Source organism: Chaetodon auriga, chromosome 6 (genome assembly GCF_051107435.1).
Source record: "Chaetodon auriga isolate fChaAug3 chromosome 6, fChaAug3.hap1, whole genome shotgun sequence".
NCBI classification, from domain to species: domain Eukaryota; kingdom Metazoa; phylum Chordata; class Actinopteri; order Chaetodontiformes; family Chaetodontidae; genus Chaetodon; species Chaetodon auriga.
In genome coordinates this window covers 11,217,227-11,236,816 of record NC_135079.1, presented here as the reverse complement: position 1 = coordinate 11,236,816, position 19,590 = coordinate 11,217,227, and the positions used below count along the sequence as shown (strand labels likewise).

Below are 19,590 nucleotides of genomic sequence, written 5' to 3'. Positions count from 1 at the left end.
TGTGCGGACGCGCGGGCCGCTCTGAAATCCAAACACTCAAACCGTCTCCATTGGTCATGAATCCATAGTTAATGCAGACTGCCTGTGTGAGTGGGAGTGCCTTGCCATAAGTTTTGCCGTCACTTGATTGCTGTCGGTGTCGTAGAGGGGGGCTGTACTACAGTCTGCCTGCCATGTGGACGCTGCTGCTGCCGAAGCAACACAAACCATCGGCACACACCGACAGCGAGAGAGAGAGAGAGAGAGAGAGAGAGAGAGAGAGAGAGAGACAGAGTGTGTGTGTGTGTGTGTGTGTGTGTGTGTGTGTGTGGCAAGGAGGCGGTGCAGCACGGACAACTGCGTCCCACTCCGAACCGCAAACATCTTTGCCTCCTCCAGCCCTGAGCTGACTTCTTATCCCTCCGACTTTCACTTGATCACAGCTTTCTCATTCACGACGGAGGGGAGCTGCGCGAACATTAAAGGTGAGTTTTGGGAAACTGGTTTCGACAGGATGATACAGTCCGTGTTTGTGTCGTGGACTCCGTTACAACGTTTTATTTGTTTTTGTTTTGTCAGTTGAAATTACAACATGGAATTAGTCAGAATTTATTGCTGCGGGAGGTCGCGTGTTAACAGTGAAGAAAGAGCTTGAATAATTTAAGTGGAGCTTTAAGTGAAAGGAATATATCTTTTGCACATCAGCATTATATGAAAAAAACATTTATTTATGCGGGTCTGCTTTTATTCTGAAGGATTGGTCTAAAAATAAAAAGCGCGTTGTTGCAACTTTATTAGGGGGGGCTGTAATTGCCTGTTCCCTCTATTTCCATGTTAAGCAGGTTTAACTATCAACTGTGAAATAATGACCTAAAACGCTGCATTAAATGCTTCTGATTAAGCTCTACTTGAAGCTGCTATTTCTGTGACCAAAAACTCGCTTATAACGTCAAACGTCGTCTCTGCAGCCTCCAGGCCTCCAAGGATGGACTCCATACCTGCGGGGCGAGACTCCAGCTCCTCGCCAAGCTCCAAACAAGAACTTTCCTACCCGGGCACCAAGAACCTGAAGCCCAATCAGGTCGGAGAGACAGTGCTGTACGGAATACCGATCGTTTCTTTGGTGATAGATGGCCAGGAGAGACTTTGCCTGGCACAGATATCTAACACCTTATTGAAGAATTACAGCTATAACGAGATACACAACCGGCGTGTTGCGCTGGGGATCACCTGCGTCCAGTGCACTCCTGTCCAGCTGGAGATCCTGCGGAGAGCAGGGGCGATGCCAATCTCCTCCAGGCGCTGCGGGATGATCACTAAACGCGAGGCCGAGAGACTTTGTAAGTCGTTCCTAGGGGCCCATTCGCCTCCCAAACTTCCAGAAAATTTTGCCTTTGATGTGTCCCACGAATGCGCCTGGGGGTCTCGAGGCAACTTCATCCCGGCCAGATACAACAGCTCCAGGGCCAAGTGCATCAAGTGCTCCTATTGCAACATGTATTTTTCTCCAAACAAATTCATATTTCATTCGCATCGCACGCCAGAGTCCAAGTACACGCAGCCAGATGCAGCTAATTTTAATTCTTGGAGGCGGCATCTCAAACTCACAGATAAAAACGGCCAGACAGATATACTGCACGCATGGGAAGACGTAAAGGCCATGTTCAATGGTGGAAGTCGCAAGAGGACGCTGCCGTGCAGTGGGTCGGAGTCCAGCTCTCCGTTGAAACCACAAGGACCCAACTGTCCCCGAGAACCACCCGAAATTCCTGCAAAGATCCTCAGCTGCGAGGACAACCGGGTCAGCATGGCGAGCACACGCAGCTACCCGGTCATCCCCGTGCCCAGTAAAGGCTTCGGGATGCTGCAAAAGATCCCGCCGCCGCTTTTCCCCCATCCGTACGGCTTCCCGGCTTTCGGCCTGTGCCAGAAGAAAGAAGACGGTTTGATGGGAGAGCAAAGCAAAGCGGGCCTCCCGGGTGTCCTGTGGCCTGGCACCAAGGACAGCGCCTATCACTCCTTCCCCATGTTCTGGCCCGCGGCGGGTGCGCTGCCTATGCCTCCGTACCCCCAGACTCAGCACAAACCCCCAACAGAGCTGCTGTGTCCTCCGAGGCAGACCGACGTGGACATATCTGAGCACAGCGACCGGAGCACCAACACGTCAAAAGACAGCATAGTTGAAAACGACAGGTGCTCCAGCACGCAGTCCACGCGTAACGACGACGACAAGTCAGGGGACGAGGCGAGGCCGCTGGAGGGGATGACCCTTGCGCCCCGGAAAATCAGCTACGTCTCCGCCTTCAGACCCGTTATTAAAGACGCCGACTGTATCGCCAAGCTGTACGGCAACAGAGGCGCTTACAACGGGTGTCGCACCGGCTATCTGTCTCCCGATTTTTTAAGTGAGAGCTCAAGCTACCGCTCCATGTCCCCCTGCGTGGACAGCGAGGGCGAGCCGGACGTGGACGTGGAGACGAATAAAACGCCAGAGGAGGAGCAGGACTCCCGGCCTCTGCCCTCGGTGTGTCCTCGAACTCCTCCCGGCTTGGCTCACAGTGTTTCACCGAACGACTCAGACTCCAAAGCCATGCAGGAGAGCAGCCTGGTGGATTCCCAGAAAATGAGCCAACACGTGGGCCAGTGCTCTGACAGAGAACTGCAGAGCAAGCAGTTATCAGAGACCCACATAGCCGCGTCTTTTACTGAAGTGAGTGACTTCTAACTGAGAAACACTGGCGATGATTCAAGCTGTAATATTTCTCTGGAGCTTTCCGCAGATGGGTTTCTTTTCCTTGGCTTGTGTGTGTTTTTAAACAGATAAATCTCTGTGCTCTTGTGGGGAAATTTGCCTCTTTTTTTTGTTAAAACAGTGTAACAGCAGCAACAGACAGCATGACCACATTTAGAAAAAAAAAACACCATAATCGCCTTTAAATAAAAATATATCCACTTCAACTTACAGTATATTTTCGGTTCTTAATTTTACACTTTATTTTTAATTCATTCTAATTATTCTCCTGTAATTTAAAGAGCTCAAAGAAGTGGTGATTCTTTCTTCTTTAGGTGTACACACCGGAGAGGGCTGAGCTGCAACAAAGGAGCAGTCCGTATCAGTTCAGACCTGCCAATTACCAGACTGGAGTACTTACAACGAATGGTTAGACTTTTTTCTGCTTTTGTTAAAACATGTAGCTGTGAAAAGAGAAAAGAAAAAGAAAAGGGGAGAAATCACATCGATTTATTTTCTCTTAAGATGAGAGTTCAAGTAAAGAAGAGCCGTCTTCCACAGTGGAGGAGATCGAAACGAAAGCTTTTAATGAACAAAGCAGTGAGGAGATCCAGCGGGAGCCGGACGAGGGTAAGTCACCGAGGTCAGGATTCCTTCAGCGATATAAGGTTTAAGACATGCGGCTCTACTTATTTTTGAAGATATATAGATATGCATGCATATAGAGGAATATCATTTATTTTCTGTGCATTCAGGCGAGGACGCGCCAGGCAGAGCTCTGCCAGCTCAGAGAAACATGGAAAGTCTGGCAAAAGGTAAGACAGTGGCCAAACAGATGACGAGGCTCCTCAAAAACACAGACATCATTATTATAATTAATATTAATATTATTGTTATTAATAAAGAACATTTATTTTGTAAATGAGACAATGCCCTCAACTATTTTTATATTTCTGTTTTTGCTTTGAGGCAGATTCTTTGGGATTTGTCCCAAAAAAACATGAGAGAAAGGAGTTTTTGTTTTTTTTTAACCACAGGCCCAGGAAGACCTGCTCTGAATTGTCAGTGTAAATTATGAAGATGTCCTCATCACTGTCATTAAAATAGAAAAGTGTCCTAGATGGAAGCTGCTACAAAAGCCTCTGCCTCTCCTCCTCAAAAATCACCTATTTCTGTCTGCTTTTTAGAGGAACTACAGAAGCAGCTGTTAGAGCAAGTTGAGCTGAGGAAAAAGCTGGAACGTGAATTTCAGAACTTGAAAGGTAAGCTAAATTCTGAAGCAGTGCTTTTTCCACTGTTTCAGCTTTTATCAGTGAATTCAAAGACAGAGACTCAGAAGTCTTTCTGGTGCATGTTAAGTGTTCGTGTTTGTGAGTCGGGCCAAAACATGACCCCTGGCCATGCCATGACCACATCCACCTCACCAGCAGCATGCATGTCCTCTCTCTGCAGAGTAAAAAATCTGTTAAAGGGCACCTTTCCTCCAAAAAATGCGAAGTGGTTCAGGGACACGCTCCCCTGGGAAGAGGTGCTTTCAAAACCTCTTTTAACACCGACGTGAGAGGGTTATGATTTTAACCTTCTGTCCAAAAACATCCATGGGTCCTCAGAAAATAGATCTCTGCAGCAAAGGAAGTGGAATTGCAGATATGTTGGAGCTCAATTTAGTGTACAACATGTTTTAAATACATATGGACATACAGAAATATAAAATGGTTAAAGTGAAGAAATGTCAGTGTTTAATACTCAATGTAACAGCTGAGGAGAATGTTAGTTTTACTAAATTTAGATGTCATAGAAGCAACGCAACGCAATGAAAAATATTGCAGAAATGTCCGTCTGCTGTGAACACATTCAGAATATCTGTTTTTATACACAGAATGTGTATGTGACCTTAGCTATAAACTCCAGACTGGTGCTGTAAAGATCACACAGCTGTATCCATGACTAGAAGAAGCAACTGGCTCATGTGAATCTCAGGTGAATTGCAGGACAAAACATCAGTCACATTCTCACCGCTGCAGTATTTTCAGCTGACAATAACTCCCATAAACACCCTCCACGTTCTCTCCAAAAGACTTAAAAAATGTCTGACCCACCTTTTCACACTCTGTTTTGTTGGAGAGCTATTTGAGAATCTCATATTAAAATGGAGAATGTCTGCCCTGCGTAGGACTCTTCAACAGCAATACACAGTGAATGAAAAAAGAAAAAAAATAAATCTGATTTATATTCCAAAGATTAAAACTTTCATTTAATTGTGAAAAAGATCTCCAGAAAGGGAAAAATGAGAGACTCTGTCATGAAATAGAAAGGTAATTAAGAAGTCTGTATCAAAATGGTTACATTGCTAGACCATATGGTCTCGATCAGTTTAGGGTGTAAATAAACTTCATGTCCTTCCACTACTGTGGGTGGATAATAGACTATGGATACTGATTTTACAGATACATTTTACCAGCTAAAATAGCTTAAATTTATATTTATTTTGAGCCACATATGTCAAGAAAGATGGCTTAGAAATCAATTCCTAACTATAAAATCAGTGTAAAGTGTGCACATCATTGGGTTCTCTAGAAATGCACATTAGCAGAAAATGATTCAACATTTCACTCATTATTTTGGGGTTCTGGGTACTATCGTCCCATCACTCTCTAACAAATCTGATTCCCAGTGATTCCTCTTTCTTAAATCTTACCTTAAGCTGTGTGATGGACTTAACTTGAATCTACAAATACAGGTTTGTCTTTACACATTCATTGGTGGTATTTGGATCCAGCTGTTGGGAGTTTGCTGAACACAAAGCATGAGGAGAGAGCACAGCTGGTTTTTCCATAGCATTGGACACTTGGTGCAAATGCCTTCGTTCTTCATTTATTCTACAGTTTTATTCTTGTTGATACACTGTTAATTACCAATAAGGTGGGCTGTTAATGGATCAAGACCAATCTCTGCCTGCAAACAAGACACAATTAAAATACCATGGAAAGCCTGGGGATTGGGAAAAACAAATAATAAAAAAAGTACAAGTCATGGCAAGTATATTTTTCTCAGGTGGTTTAATTTCAATAAAAAGGAATCAGGCTACGTTTGAAAACTATCTTTTCATTCACACTAATTAATCGGTATAGATAATTTACACAGAATTTAAAAAAAAAAAAAAAGTAATTCCTAATCTGCGCTATAAAACATGAATTTAAGTGTAACCTCACGGCAGTATGACAGCTTTTGCTGGACTAAAGAACCTCGGAGTCGGTGTCCCAGCCGGCACCTGGTTTGTCGCTTTATCTTGAGAACAGCGCCCTCTAGAGGCCGCCGAATTTATGACCTGACGAGTTTAACGCATATGTGTTATCAACCCCCAAAAGCACTGATTGAGAGGGAACAATTTCATCTTAACCTCACTTTTTGTTTATGTTGTACCTTCAAATGAATATTCATGCCAAATATCAGAACAACCATCTTATGTAAATCACAAAGTATTTTCTGTCTTTTGTGGGATGAAACGGGCTAAATTAATGCTTTTTTGACCGTGAAATGAAGTTTTAATAGAAACTGCTTCTTTCTTTCTTTCTTTTTTAAACAGAGGCTCAACTTACTGCATGACTGACTCAAATCTTTGCCTGCCATTTGTTCCTCAGATAATTTTCAGGATCAGATGAAAAGGGAACTTTCCTATAGGGAGGAGATGGTTCAGCAGCTCCACATCGTCAGAGGTGAGACTAATAAAGCAGAGGGAGCGGATACAGCAGCGCTGCGGCATGCCCTCACTTTCCGCCGCGGATTTACACATTTACTGTCGCTTCATTTCCCGACGTGATGGATGATGCTCAAAATGGTCTGTGCACACAGGGTATCGAGGATTTGTCTGGGGTTGTCTGTCGGCTATAATATAACCTGTTAAATTCACGTGAAGCACTTGTACTTATTTGGGAATCGCTTCAAATTGGATCTGATTTTCCCACCATTTACTGGTGATCAATTTATTATTTTTCACATATTAATTAAACGCAGCCATGGGCCTGTAACAGAGTGGAAATTACAAATATCTTTCAGCTGTTTGATTTCCAGTTTTCTGCAGAAGTCACTGTTGTTAAGTGTGAAACAGCAGCTAAGATGATGTGAAAATAATATTTCTGCACCGAGATGCTCATAAACAGACAATTAGCTGTCATACATCCAGACGATAGACGATACAACGTAAATCCAAATTTGTGTCACATTTTTTTGAGCATGGCCTTCATCCGTTGATCTCAAACATGTCTGATGTACATCAGTCTATCGTGTGTTGTACTGTGTAGAATATTATATTTGTACGCCATATCACTTTCAAAAAGCCCTGTTTGCACTCAGGTGCACTCTTGATTGATTTACCTCCTTCTTCATAGAAGCTCACGACGCTTTACACCATTTCTCGTGTAAGATGTTGACCCCTCGCCACTGCACCGGATCCTGCTCCTTCAAATCCCCTCTGCTGCCACCCTGAACCATAATCACAGCACATTTCTAGGACAGAGAAACAATGGACGCATCTACAGCTTCTGTCAAACCACGGAAAAGCTCCTGGGACGCTGTTGAAACCCAGATGAAAGAAGACTAAACTTGTAATTACTTGTAATATTTTAAAATGTGTATCCCCCCCCACCCTCACCATTTACGTAACCATCCTGCATACGGTGAAATTTGTTTTACTAAAATGATACCATTGATGATATTTATTATTTGTGGCAAAGTGCAATGACAGCGTATGTATCTTGTAATAGTTATAGGTTGTTATTTCGTTTTTTCTTTTCTTTTTTTGTTCTCAATAATGGCAGCACTGACTCGCCAATTCATTGCTCTTTATCCTCTCAGTATTGTGAATTAGCCTACTACTTTTGCTGGGTTTGTCTGTGCAAGCCAATAGCTTATTTTGGATGTTTTGCACTTTAAACGAGTGATGGGAATTAACATAAACAGCTTGTGCATCGAAATAGGCCTACAATATAATTATTTGTAGCGGTCAAACCATGCCTATTCCTTTTTTGAAGACTTAAAAAAACACAGAAGTTAGTAGGCTAAATTAGTACACCCGCGACCTTGTAAGTAGCGACATATTCTATTAAGAGTAGCCTATTTGTTCATGTAATATTTGTTTCCATCGCTAATGAATAAATCATTTTATTAAAAGAAATGTGGACTGTTGCCCTCAGTGTTGTCAGCATAATTTCCTTCTTATGAATTATTTTCACAGAGCTCTTGATTTTACACATTTATAGGAGAAGCAAACAATTTGCTGCGCCTTTTAATTTATGTGAGTGCAACTTTCACCGTTGTGTGTTTAAGTACTGGGGCCATTTTGCTCTTCGGATTAGACCCAAAAAGAAGAATATATCGACGAGATAACACCTTAATTTAACTTTCATGGGCTGCACTATGTGAAAAATGCAACTCATGATTATTTTCTCTGTCTAAAATGTATTTGATTAGCCTACTGTCAGAAATGGTGGGATATAATTCAACACAAGTTCCCAGAGCGCAAAGTGACATCTTCAAATTTTACGTTTTATCCGACCAAAAGTCCACAACTCAAATTCCCTATATTTTTAACATCCAGTGACATAAAACAACATGATCAGATCCTCAAATTTAAAGAAACAGCAGCTGTTTGCCATTTGTGCTTGGTAAAACAATGACAAACGATTAATTGATTAGCAAAATAATTGCTCATTAATTTTCTGTCAACTAACAAATCAATCAATTAATTATTGCAGCCCGAGGAAAATATAAACAAACAGGAAGAAACACTACATCTGGAACCTTCGTAACTTGTTCGTTTCATTTTTAAAAGCAGAACAAGCAGCAGAACAAAATCCCTTAAACAAATTTAAGTGGTAGCCTGACTACGTCGCCTTGTAACATACTCTTGACGAAATCTTCTGTGTTGCGACAGCGCCCCCCGCTGTCATCAGTGAAGTAGCGTCAGACAATTTTGAATTGACTGTCCCCTGAGGATGGCTGATGCGCCTGCGCACCTAATGTAACAAGATGGCGGAGAGTGCGGAACTGAAGGTAAAGCGAGCCCCTACATTAGCTTGACAAATAGACGTTTCACACAGTGAGATTTGAATTTCAAATCATAGCACCCTTGTTACTTGACAGTAGAGACCCCAGGAGATTTGCTATCAAGGTATTTAACATAAAAAAGGAGAGCAGCGGAGACCAGACAAACTGTTAGCTGGTTGGCTAGCTCGGTAGCATTAGCTTTGTTATTGTTGCCGACGTTCCGTTAGGGTGCCTCTGCTGTGCTGCTCACCTGCAGATAAAGAAGGCCAGACAATGCTTTCTATAAAAGATGAAAACGACATTCATGTCAAGGTTTTGAGCCCTACAGTACTATAGCGATAGAAACCTGACATTATCAGCAGCTCGCCGGGCAGACAGAAATGTATGTTTAAAAATGGGCTCTGTCTATTCCCTGGAAGGAAAGTGCAGTTTAGCTTCCATTAGCGTTATTTCTGAGTAGGTGAGACGGTAGTCAACGAAATATAGTCAATATTCACAGTGTGGTTAACTCTTATGTAACTCATCTGGCCGATTATTGTTCAAACACATGAAAAAGTATAGTTACTGCAACATGAACTTTTCTTTCAGTCAGACTACAGCACAGTACAGGCGCTGTTAGCTAGCTTATGCTAAATCTACGCTGTGTCCTTCCACTCTGTTAATGTTGATAACTACTTTTTAGTTGGTAGAATTTACTGTGAAACGTTTTCGTTTACCTGGCTCCTCCATAAACCAATCTCTGCCCTGTTTGCCCACCTGCTTTGCCTAATCATATGAGCCGTATTATTTCTCGACAGTGGACACATTTGAGTGTTGCACAGTATAAAATGGAATTTAACACATACTCACCACAGGTTAGCTCAATGTACCACTTATATCCGGCGATATGAGCCGCTGCATTTTATTATTCAGGCCAGATTTCAAGCGTCATCAGGACTGTCAGGACAGTAAATTTAAGGTTTACCTTTTGCTGCTCCACATAGTGCCAGTTGTCAGTAAACACACAGGTGACCTTGATTGAAATTCAAAGTGGGTTGCCAGGTACATTTTCATATGCCTTCATAATGCAGATTGTCTTTATAATGCCCAAAATGAGTGTTTCATTTGCGTGTGATGCCACATAGCCCCTTTAAACAGTTATTCACAAGCGATTACTGTACATATGGTGAACATAAGGACATGATTATCTGTATAGTATATTATGACATAATGCAGTTGTAGTAGCAACACTTCCTTTGTAGAGTTGTGAGATATTGTGATGCTTTTGACAAATGTTGGAATTGACGTATGATTGATGATGATATTTTTTGCATCACAATTTTCATTTTCACTGACAAAACTATTGAAATCATAATGATATGAGGTTTGTTGGGGTCTGTACCAAACAAAAATGTTTTCTTACATCTCGAGGGCAAGATTAATTGGCCAGGGTATCTCCACTGTACTACAATGCTTCATTATAACACTCTTGTGTCACACATTTTATTTTTATCAGCTTCTGTGATTTGGCTATTGCTCTTAGTTGATCATATTGCAGTTCTGGTAATATTTCAGTTACTTGCTCAGCTCTATTCGCTATTCTCAGCAGATTTGAGCCAGTGCTAATGTAGTAGGTATTGCAGTGTTGTTGTATTTGACTGCATTACATTGTATAATGGTTGTTATTTTGCTGAGAAAAAAAAACCTAAATCTCATTGGATTTTATCAAGAAAATGGCTTCAGTATATTGTATTCTATTATTTTGTACAGATGCGCGCATGGGTTTTGTGTCCACACCCTGTATTACCACTTGCAGCACGTGGGGATCCTTCATGGACTGAAGCTTTGAAAATGTAGATAGAAATGTGTGGTGTCTGCTTCCAGCCAAAAGACTAGCTCTCCCAAAGTCATCCAAGAGTGGCTGTGTTTGTTAAATAGAACAAAGGCCAAAGAAATTATGTTAATTTTCCTGCTCCGAGCCTAGCTCAGAAATGAAAATGTTATGGGTGTGGACAGTTAGTAAGCTAATGAAGGACGTTAATGACTTTTAAAGAAATTAAGCAGGCAGGCTTTAATAATAATAATGTTTTAAACGATCAACCCTGAAGTCAATATGTGAAAAGAAAACTTATTTCTTAACATCTGAACAGGAAAATATGTTTTCCAAAGTATAATAAAACATTTTTCCCTCTATTCATTTTTCACCAGCAAATGGTAATGAGCCTTCGAGTTTCGGAGCTCCAAGTGTTGTTGGGATATGCAGGACGGAATAAGCACGGCCGTAAACACGAACTTTTGACCAAAGCTCTCCACCTAATCAAGGCTGGTTGCAGTCCTGCAGTGCAGATGAAGATCAAAGAGCTCTATAGACGGCGCTTCCCAATCAAAATGGTTTCGCCAGTGGACCTGGCTTTGCCTGGTGTTCACTCTGCCTCCAGTCTGCCTGCTGGCCTAGCCCAGCTGGGATTTGACAGCCATGGTTCCCCGTCGCCTCTGCTGCCTGTTTCCTTACTTGGGCCAAAGCATGAGCTGAGTCTGCCTCACCTCCCCTCCGCCCTGCACCCTGTACACCCTGATGTCAAGCTCCAGAGATTGCCATTCTATGACGTGCTGGATGAGCTCATTAAGCCAACCAGCCTGGGTAAGTCCACCCCATCCTGTTTAGCTGGGTGTGTAGTGATAACACTTATCCCTAGCGCACATACTGATGGAGCATTGTGACCACATATAAGTCAACACTAGTGCCTAGTGATTTCTGTAGGTGCCCCTCTGACTGTCATCTACTGTTTTTGGTTTCTTTTTTTCGTAGCCTCAGACAACAGTCAGCGGTTCCAGGAGGCATGTTATGCCTTTGCATTAACACCACAGCAAGTTCAACAGATCAGCAGCTCCATGTAAGTGTGAAAGCTCCCTAGTGGACACACTAAAAGAGATGAGTCAAAGAGAGATGAGAGGGAGAAGAAATAATACTGTGAAAGCACTGCAACTACCAAATCATTTTTCAGTGCACTGTTGACATATGTCATAGACTGCTTTGACCAGCCTGGCCTGACCTCTCTTCATTTTTTAGGGACATATCTGGGACCAAATGTGACTTTGCTGTTCAAGTCCAGTTAAGGTATGCCTGACATACGTTTCCTCAGAGCAGAAAAAACTCTTCTCTTTGAGAAGAAGAAGTGTATTTGCAAAGAGTGACTGTTAGGTCTGTGTTTAGCTCCTCTCAGTTCTGAAGGAACTAGAAATAGCCATGTCTTTTGTAAAGATCTTGTCGTTTCATTTTTTCTTAAGTCCTGAAACATCCGCATGTCGTAGAACCTCTTCATTGGTTTAGTCTGGGTTTCAGACTTCAGACTTACAAAGTTAAAACAATCACCAGAGTTTTAACTTAAACCTAATTGAGTTATTTCCTTACAGTTATAAAGGATGATAAATGACCAAGATAGGACTTGAGGTGAATTAGCACATGAACAGGTTCTGAATTGAATGGAATGGAATGAAGGATGCAGCAGGGGACACTTGTCTCTTGGATGCTGTTATTCACAATGAACTTGAAATGGAAATGTGGATATTTTACTGGAAAATACAGGCAAAGTGCAGCATTGGCAAAACATTATTCAAAGCAATGATACCAGTTTCACCAATATGTTTGGAAATATTTTTGCAGATGTAGATGAAGAAGTGCATCCTGTACCTCTTGTAAAACCCAAGATAAGGCAGCCAAAAAGGCACACTTTGTTGCCGTTGTTGTACCTTAGAAAGTATACATAAAAACTGTTTTTCCTTAATTGTCTAATAAAATATTCACTGTATGGATGAATGCCATCCTTTAAGAAGTGCTCTCCTATATCATAGATGGAGATGGCTGTACTTGACACAACTGACATGGTAAAATAAGCAAGCAAGCCAACCTTTTTGTGAAAGTGGCAACTTAACAGAAACAAATTGCTTTTGACATTTGTCCCTCAATGCTTTTTTCTTCATTTTCAGATTTTGTTTATCAGAGACAAGTTGTCCCCAGGAGGATCATTTCCCCCCTAATCTGTGTGTGAAGGTCAACAGCAAACCCTGTAATCTCCCAGTGAGTCCAGAGAGTTTACAGTCCGTCCATTCTGTCATATTTTCTGTGTGTTGTACCAACAGTTACTGAGACACTGTTGTTTGATGTGTCATCTGCAGGGATATCTTCCTCCAACCAAAAACGGAGTCGAACCAAAAAGGCCCAGTCGCCCCATCAACATAACCTCTCTTGTCCGCCTGTCCACCACAGTCCCTAATGCAATTGTGGTGTCATGGACTTCAGAAATTGGGAGGGTAAGAAGATCCAGGCAAAGCTGTGTGAATCAAGTATCATAGCCCATTCATACCGATGCTGTAAAAAGAGCATTAGTCACCTTGCTCTGACTTGTTGCGCTCATTGTTTTAATCCTTGCTTTGGCAGAGTTTTTCCATGGCTGTTTATTTGGTAAGACAGCAGTCGTCTGCAGTGCTGTTGCAAAGACTACGGGCCAAAGGAATTAGAAACCCTGACCACTCAAGAGCTCTGAGTAAGTTGCTACCAGATTTTGTAGTAAAAACGTGAAACATGTAAACATCTGTGAGGGAGCACGAAATGGAGAAGACAATCACACAAATTAACGTCTTTCATATAGTAATCCAGGATTATTTAAGTCTGTGGTCTTGTTAAACAGATCGACACACCTTACACTTGAACTTCACAGTTGTAATTGTTGTGCTTATTCTTTGTGTGTTGCTTTTTCTTTCTCACAGTCAAGGAGAAATTAACAGCTGATCCAGAGAGTGAGATCGCCACCACCAGTCTACGAGTCTCTCTCCTGTGTCCTGTAAATACCCCATTATTCTACTTGATTTAAGAAAAGGCCTGTGTTATTGTAGTTAGTTATGTCAATCAGCATTGATCTGGATTGATGTATTGGTTCAATGATCAGTGATCTAATATCATCGAGTCGGTAAATAGTTTTTTACATGCTCATATCGCTGTATTGTATTTTAATTCCTAGCTTGTCATTCCTGAAGCAGGTAAAGAGTTACAGACGTTTAAGTTCTGGTACGGCTGTGCTGCCGCTAGGACCGAGAAAAAGTAAACCGACGCCACGGCAACAAAACTCCGTTGTTAAATCTCACAGCAGGGATTAACTGAGAGTCAGAAAAAAACATAATAACTTAATTGTTTGCCTTGTGTGAAGGGAGGTCGCGATCAACCAGGCAGCGAGAGCGTGGGGGACGTGTCACATAGTCAGCCCTGTTGGACTGCTGGGAACAGTCTGAATGACTCCTTAAACTCTCCTCCCTCCTGTTCCTGACTGTTGCCATTCAAAACATGTTACTGACTGCTCATATTTGAGTCTGTCACAGTCGTTGCACTCAGTTATCCCAGTTGTCACTTAACTGATAGTGATAAAAAGACATCTGATATTATCTCATATCAATCGCTGGCCGTGGAATTGAGTCAAATCGAAAGTGTCAGACTTCTGATAGCAGCAGATATAAAATCGTTTTCTAAAGAATCAATATAATACTTTATCGTGATCAAACTTGTCATTTTCACCCTTATCAGTTAGCTTATCAGCAGGTCAACAATAAATTAATTGACAGCTGCAATTACATTGTGATTTTCTTAAAGTTATCAGGAACTCTATTTTATAGTGCAGAGAGACAAAAAGCACTTATCTGCATACTGTATTCTTAATTAGAAGACAGTTGCTTTGTCCTACATTATTTTGTGGAAAGTTTTGCAGGATTTAATGCAGTACTGATGAGTGACATTTGTGCATTTTGTGTTTTGTTTTACAGCTGGGCAAGATGAGGCTGACAATCCCATGCAGAGCGATCACATGCTCTCACCTTCAGTGCTTTGATGCTACACTTTATATCCAAATGAATGAGAAGAAGCCCACCTGGGTGTGTCCAGTCTGTGACAAGAAAGCGCCGTATGAGCACCTCATTATTGACGGGTGAGCACAACACACAACATGTGGTGCTAGGTCGTGTATAATCATTCCACTGTGATGGGTTTGTTTTTAGCATGTACGGTACAAAAGAAACTGCAGATAGTTAGAATCTTTGCCTGGAAGCCGAGATGTTTGCTGACGTGAGTGCTCCGGTAATATTACACAAGGTTGTCTGCCAAAAAAGTTTAACTTGCGTCAACACAATATGACGTTGCACATTCCTGGTTGATTATTTTCCAACAGGATAATCAGCCAACGTACCTGGTAAAAACATTTGAGAGAGAATCCTTCTGTGTGTTTTCATAAAGCCCTCTGCTGGTGTTTTGGTGTCTCATAAACCTTCAGATGCATGGATCTGCTCCTTAAATTGATCTTCCTGCAGCATACTTAATTGGCTTATTTGTGCCTGAAGCCCCCTCCAAAGTAGGGTGTTTGGTCTGAATGCTCTGATAGGGCAGCTTTAAAAAGCGCCAGTGATACAGTGTTTCTAAAATCTCGCTGTTTCAACTTCTGGTTACAAAGTTGCCAAACTGTATTGAAGTCTCATGCTGTTTTCTCAGGTTGTTCATGGAAATCTTGAATAGCTGTTCTGACTGTGATGAAATCCAGTTCAAAGAAGATGGAAACTGGGCCCCCATGAGGTCAAAGAGAGAAGTGCAGGAGGTGTCTGCTTCTTACAATGGTGTAGACAGCGGTATGTAACTTGCACATTTCAGATCGTTAAAGAGTGTTCTTCGTCGTGACCTGCGAGCACAGCGTGAGTGAGCTGTTTCTTTGTAGATTCGTCTCGGACAGAAACGCACGAGCAGAAACGGGGATCATCTAATGACAACAGCAAGAAAGTCGACGTGATTGACCTGACACTGGATAGCTCCTCCGAGGATGAGCTAGATGACGAGCCGCCTCCTAAAAGGGCCTGTCCCTCGCTGTCACCTGTCTCTCCACCTCCAAACAAAGGGTGAGTCTCCAAACCACAAGCAGGCTGTGAGCTCACTCTAAACAGATGCATTTTGGGGATCTTTGTGCTGTTGTATTACTTGTTTTGTCACTAATGCGATGTGGCATTGTTTCCCCTCAGAGTACTGAACCTACACAGCCAGGCCTCACCTGTGACCAGAGCTCCCAGCATGCCCCCTGTGGAGACCAGTTACATTCCTCCCCCTCCACCTCTTATCCAGGACTATCGCCACTATTATCACACAACTAGTGACCTGCCAGGTAGACTTGTCACTGTCCTTATTGGGTTAGATTTGATTTGATTTTGTTCAGTCTGTTTTAATACAATAATTGCATGTCCATATGTATGTTGAAAACATTATTGATCACATTGATCATCTGGATGGACCATCTGTCCATACCAGCTGTGAAGTAAAAGGTCTCTAGTGCAATTGCCATGAAAGAAATGAGGGACAAAATCTTCAATCTTAAGTTCATCTGAAGCTAATATGATGATGCTTCAACAGTCTCAGTTCGCTGAATCAGTGTGGTGTGTTTCAAAATTCGAGTCTCTTTAAACGACAAATGTTTATTTGCTGAGATGTGGTGAAGGATTTTGTCCTGATAGTTCGGTGCAGACTTGTTGCTGGGACAAAAACATCGGCAATAAACAACAATCAACATTTGATTTGTCTACCTCAATCTGCTTAAGCTTCATATTGGCTAAAGCTGAGGTTCAGCGTGGAAACAGGACTGCGGATAATGTCCATAATCTCTTGCAGCTGCCCGCCCCCCCGCCCAAACACCTTGGAACTCGTAGTATTATTATTATTCCTTGTCTTACTTTGATTTGGGGGATAATCATGGTCTAAGTTTTGGAACTACAGTTCCAATAATTTGAGCACTTTGGGGGATGTAAACGAGGATTGTAAGGTTGCCATGAAATCAGCTAGTTAGCTGTGGGCTACAACTTAACCCTCTTTTTGGCCTGTCTGTGTTTACATTTTTGAAAATTGGCACCTTTAAAAGTGTGCTGAATTAGCCATTAGCTGTTCCTGTTTTGAGTGTTCCCATTGGTCTATGACAATTATCACTGGATTACTTTTATACTGAGGGAGACTTAACAACATGATGATTCTTAAGCAGGTTTCGAGGAGATATAAGTTTGTTTGCAATGAACACCAGAGATGATGATAATGTTGGTAGGAGGCCAAACTACAATAGCTAACTGCCCATTGTTTTTAGTACATCAGCATGCGCCTGCTCCTTTAATCTCATGCAGTCTCGCAGTTGGAAAACCTCTGCGTCAAATCAAGTTTTGTATTAAGACAGATCTGACAAAATCCAAACAAACTTATCTTTGAGTACAGATGTTTGCTGCTTAATCAGTCAGTTTGTAAAGGTACATATTGTATTATCCATAATGAAGTAAATGGACTGGGTCTTCTTCATTTTCTTACAGATCTAAGTTTCTTCTCCTTCCTCCAAGGCGACAATCAGGTATATTTACTGAAACACCTGAATTTTGGCAGCACCGCCGATCAGCATGTTTATGTTTGGCTTTTGTGTTAATGAACACTCTTTTCTGTGCTGTTAGCGTTATAACATGGTGATGGCTGCTGCAGCAGCTGCGTCAGCGTCCGCCTCAGAAGACCACGACCTGCTCAACCGTTTCCTGCCCTACAGCGCCTCCCAGATGCTACGGGAGCAGCCGGGCACCCCCGGGAGCAGCACGCTAGCAACCACGAACGGAGGCAGCAACAGTGGCAGCACCAGTAGTTTGGTGTCTTCCAGCAGTCTGCGGGACCGCGACAAAGACAGAGAGCGAGACAGAGACAGGGACAGCCACAGCATCTCAGGATTGTCGAGGTCCTCGGTGGAAGCTGCAGCGGCGGCAGCCATTTATGGCTCCATATCGGACGTTATCTCTCTTGACTAGACCCACACAGAACTGGAAGACAAGGGAGACCTCGAGAATGGGAGTTCTTTGTAAATAAGGAAGACGAAGATGAAAGAATACAGTGCTATGTACAGAGAGGAAAATCTATTTTCAATTTTACTTATCATATGTATATAAACTTAGGACGCTTCTTGTCCGGTGAGTTACTTCAGTTGATATTTTTCTGTGAATACTGAAGACTTTTTCACACCTCTTCATGTGGTCCTTTGATTATATTGTACCTTTTGTACCTGGTTTTTACCGTTTTGTTTCGATATTCCATGTCAATGGCATTATTTCAGTATAATGTTATGTGCACAAAACCCACTGAGGTGACACCTTATGGAACATGATATTTAGAATATAAAGAAAATGGGCATTGTTATAGATGTACACAAGGCAAGTCGCATCAAAACAGGAAAATGTGTAACACTTTCTTTATTTTCTAAATGGCGTCATTTCTGTCAAAAATGTTTTGACAGCAGAAAGATCTGGCCATTTTTGCTATCACTGTAGATTTTTCTGTAAGACATTCATGCTGTGGTCATTATTTTTAATTAATTATTTATGATGTAAGTTATGTTGGATGTATGCTGTTTTTTAAGGAAGCATTCCCTATGCCTCTTGGAACTGTTGCCACTAGAATTGCGAACGCAAACGCTAGATCCTTCTGGTGTCATAACTGCAGTCTTTTCACTTGTTTCAGTCAAATCAAATATGAACAATATTGTAAAGTTCAGACTGTACCTAAAATACATATAGATTGGGAGTAAGTCAGTATTGTAAGACCAGGCTTTTTCAGTGTGTGAATGAATGGCACAAGTCCAGCAAACAGTCTTCTGTTGTCACATGACACAATTGGACCTTTCTACACAAGATTTGCAATGTTGTGTATTTTTTTTCCTGTTATCTGTTTTATTTTACATATTACACACACAGAAAACTACAGTGACGTGGCCAGTCGTCATCGACACATTTCTGTTCCGCTTTCAAGACAAGGCTAGTTTCTGGCCCACTTGAAGTAATTCTTTAATTGAAAGGCTGAAAAACTGATAAATGAAGTGGATACAAGTGGGCTAATAACATTTCACGTTCATGGTGTCTTTTTGTTTGATTTTAGCACGTTTTTTTACAGAAAGGCTGTGTGGAGCAGTGAAGCTTTCACGGTTGCAGTAAACACTTCAAGAGTAGTTTTCAGTGTTGCATGTCTCTGCGAATTACCTGAAAGCTCATGTTTGAGTGCTCTGCTGTTTCGTAGTGAGGCCACGGGATGCATAGCCTTTTTTTGTTCTGTGTATTTGCAAGAGACTATAAGATATCTGTGATAGCTTAGCCTTTGAGTGTATCACAGAGTGCATTTTGGCCCAGAACTTAAAACCATTGAAGTTATTATGGACAACTCCCCTCCCTTTATTTTCTTGACTTGTGCTTACAATTAGGATTATTTATTATCATATATATTTTCAGCATTCGTTTGATTTGTGGATATGCATTGCTGTCATTGTACGTGATATTTCTTTTGTAATTATATAATTAATGCTATTTAAAGATGTCATTGTTGCTTGACATGCATTGTAACATTTTCTGTTCTCTCTGTCCGTTTTACTATCAGATGATGTCAATAACTCAATAGAGGCTTTGATCATTTTGAACCGCTACAAGGTCTACTGTGCTGTTTGATATTTGTAAGAATTAAACAGATATAAGAAAGTGCATACTCGTAGTTGCTCGAAGCACAGTCCTGATTCACTTGCATGTGTTCTGTTACAGGATGTCTCTGAATTCAGTTTGTTGTTTGGCAAGAAGTCTAAGTTTAATCACTCGTTTCAAACATTTTTATACATACAGCCTGTGTGTATTATAGAGGCTGATATATTTGCCAAGATTAGCTTTTTGCAGATACAACCCTGATTCCAAAAAACTTGGGCGTGTGTATAACAAATCAAATCAAATGTGATCATTTGCTAAATGTTTTGACATGTACTCAGTTTAGAACAGTACAAAAATGTTTG

At 41.6% G+C, this 19,590-nt stretch overlaps 2 protein-coding genes across 3 annotated transcripts; both read left to right on the top strand.

Annotated features, from left to right (window-relative positions):
- The first annotated feature begins 233 nt into the window (after positions 1 to 233).
- On the top strand, positions 234 to 7,883 carry skor1b (SKI family transcriptional corepressor 1b). 2 transcript variants are annotated; one of them, XM_076732063.1, is made up of 8 exons: positions 234 to 464; positions 948 to 2,689; positions 3,046 to 3,139; positions 3,236 to 3,340; positions 3,466 to 3,525; positions 3,898 to 3,972; positions 6,352 to 6,426; positions 7,099 to 7,875. In XM_076732063.1, the coding sequence occupies exons 2-8, from the start codon at positions 965 to 967 to the stop codon at positions 7,194 to 7,196; spliced, it is 2,232 nt and encodes a 743-aa protein (XP_076588178.1). In that variant the 5' UTR covers positions 234 to 464; positions 948 to 964; the 3' UTR covers positions 7,197 to 7,875. The 2 variants fall into 2 exon arrangements, with proteins under 2 accessions (XP_076588178.1, XP_076588179.1); XM_076732064.1 differs by having other exon boundaries at positions 354 to 464; positions 7,102 to 7,883.
- Positions 7,884 to 8,718: 835 nt separating this feature from the next.
- Positions 8,719 to 19,291, top strand: pias1b (protein inhibitor of activated STAT, 1b). The gene is made up of 14 exons (XM_076733701.1): positions 8,719 to 8,761; positions 10,943 to 11,375; positions 11,544 to 11,628; positions 11,805 to 11,852; positions 12,722 to 12,812; positions 12,911 to 13,045; positions 13,173 to 13,278; positions 13,502 to 13,575; positions 14,546 to 14,706; positions 15,264 to 15,397; positions 15,484 to 15,661; positions 15,782 to 15,921; positions 17,102 to 17,139; positions 17,237 to 19,291. The coding sequence occupies exons 1-14, from the start codon at positions 8,738 to 8,740 to the stop codon at positions 17,576 to 17,578; spliced, it is 1,989 nt and encodes a 662-aa protein (XP_076589816.1). The 5' UTR covers positions 8,719 to 8,737; the 3' UTR covers positions 17,579 to 19,291.
- The last annotated feature ends 299 nt before the right edge of the window (positions 19,292 to 19,590 follow it).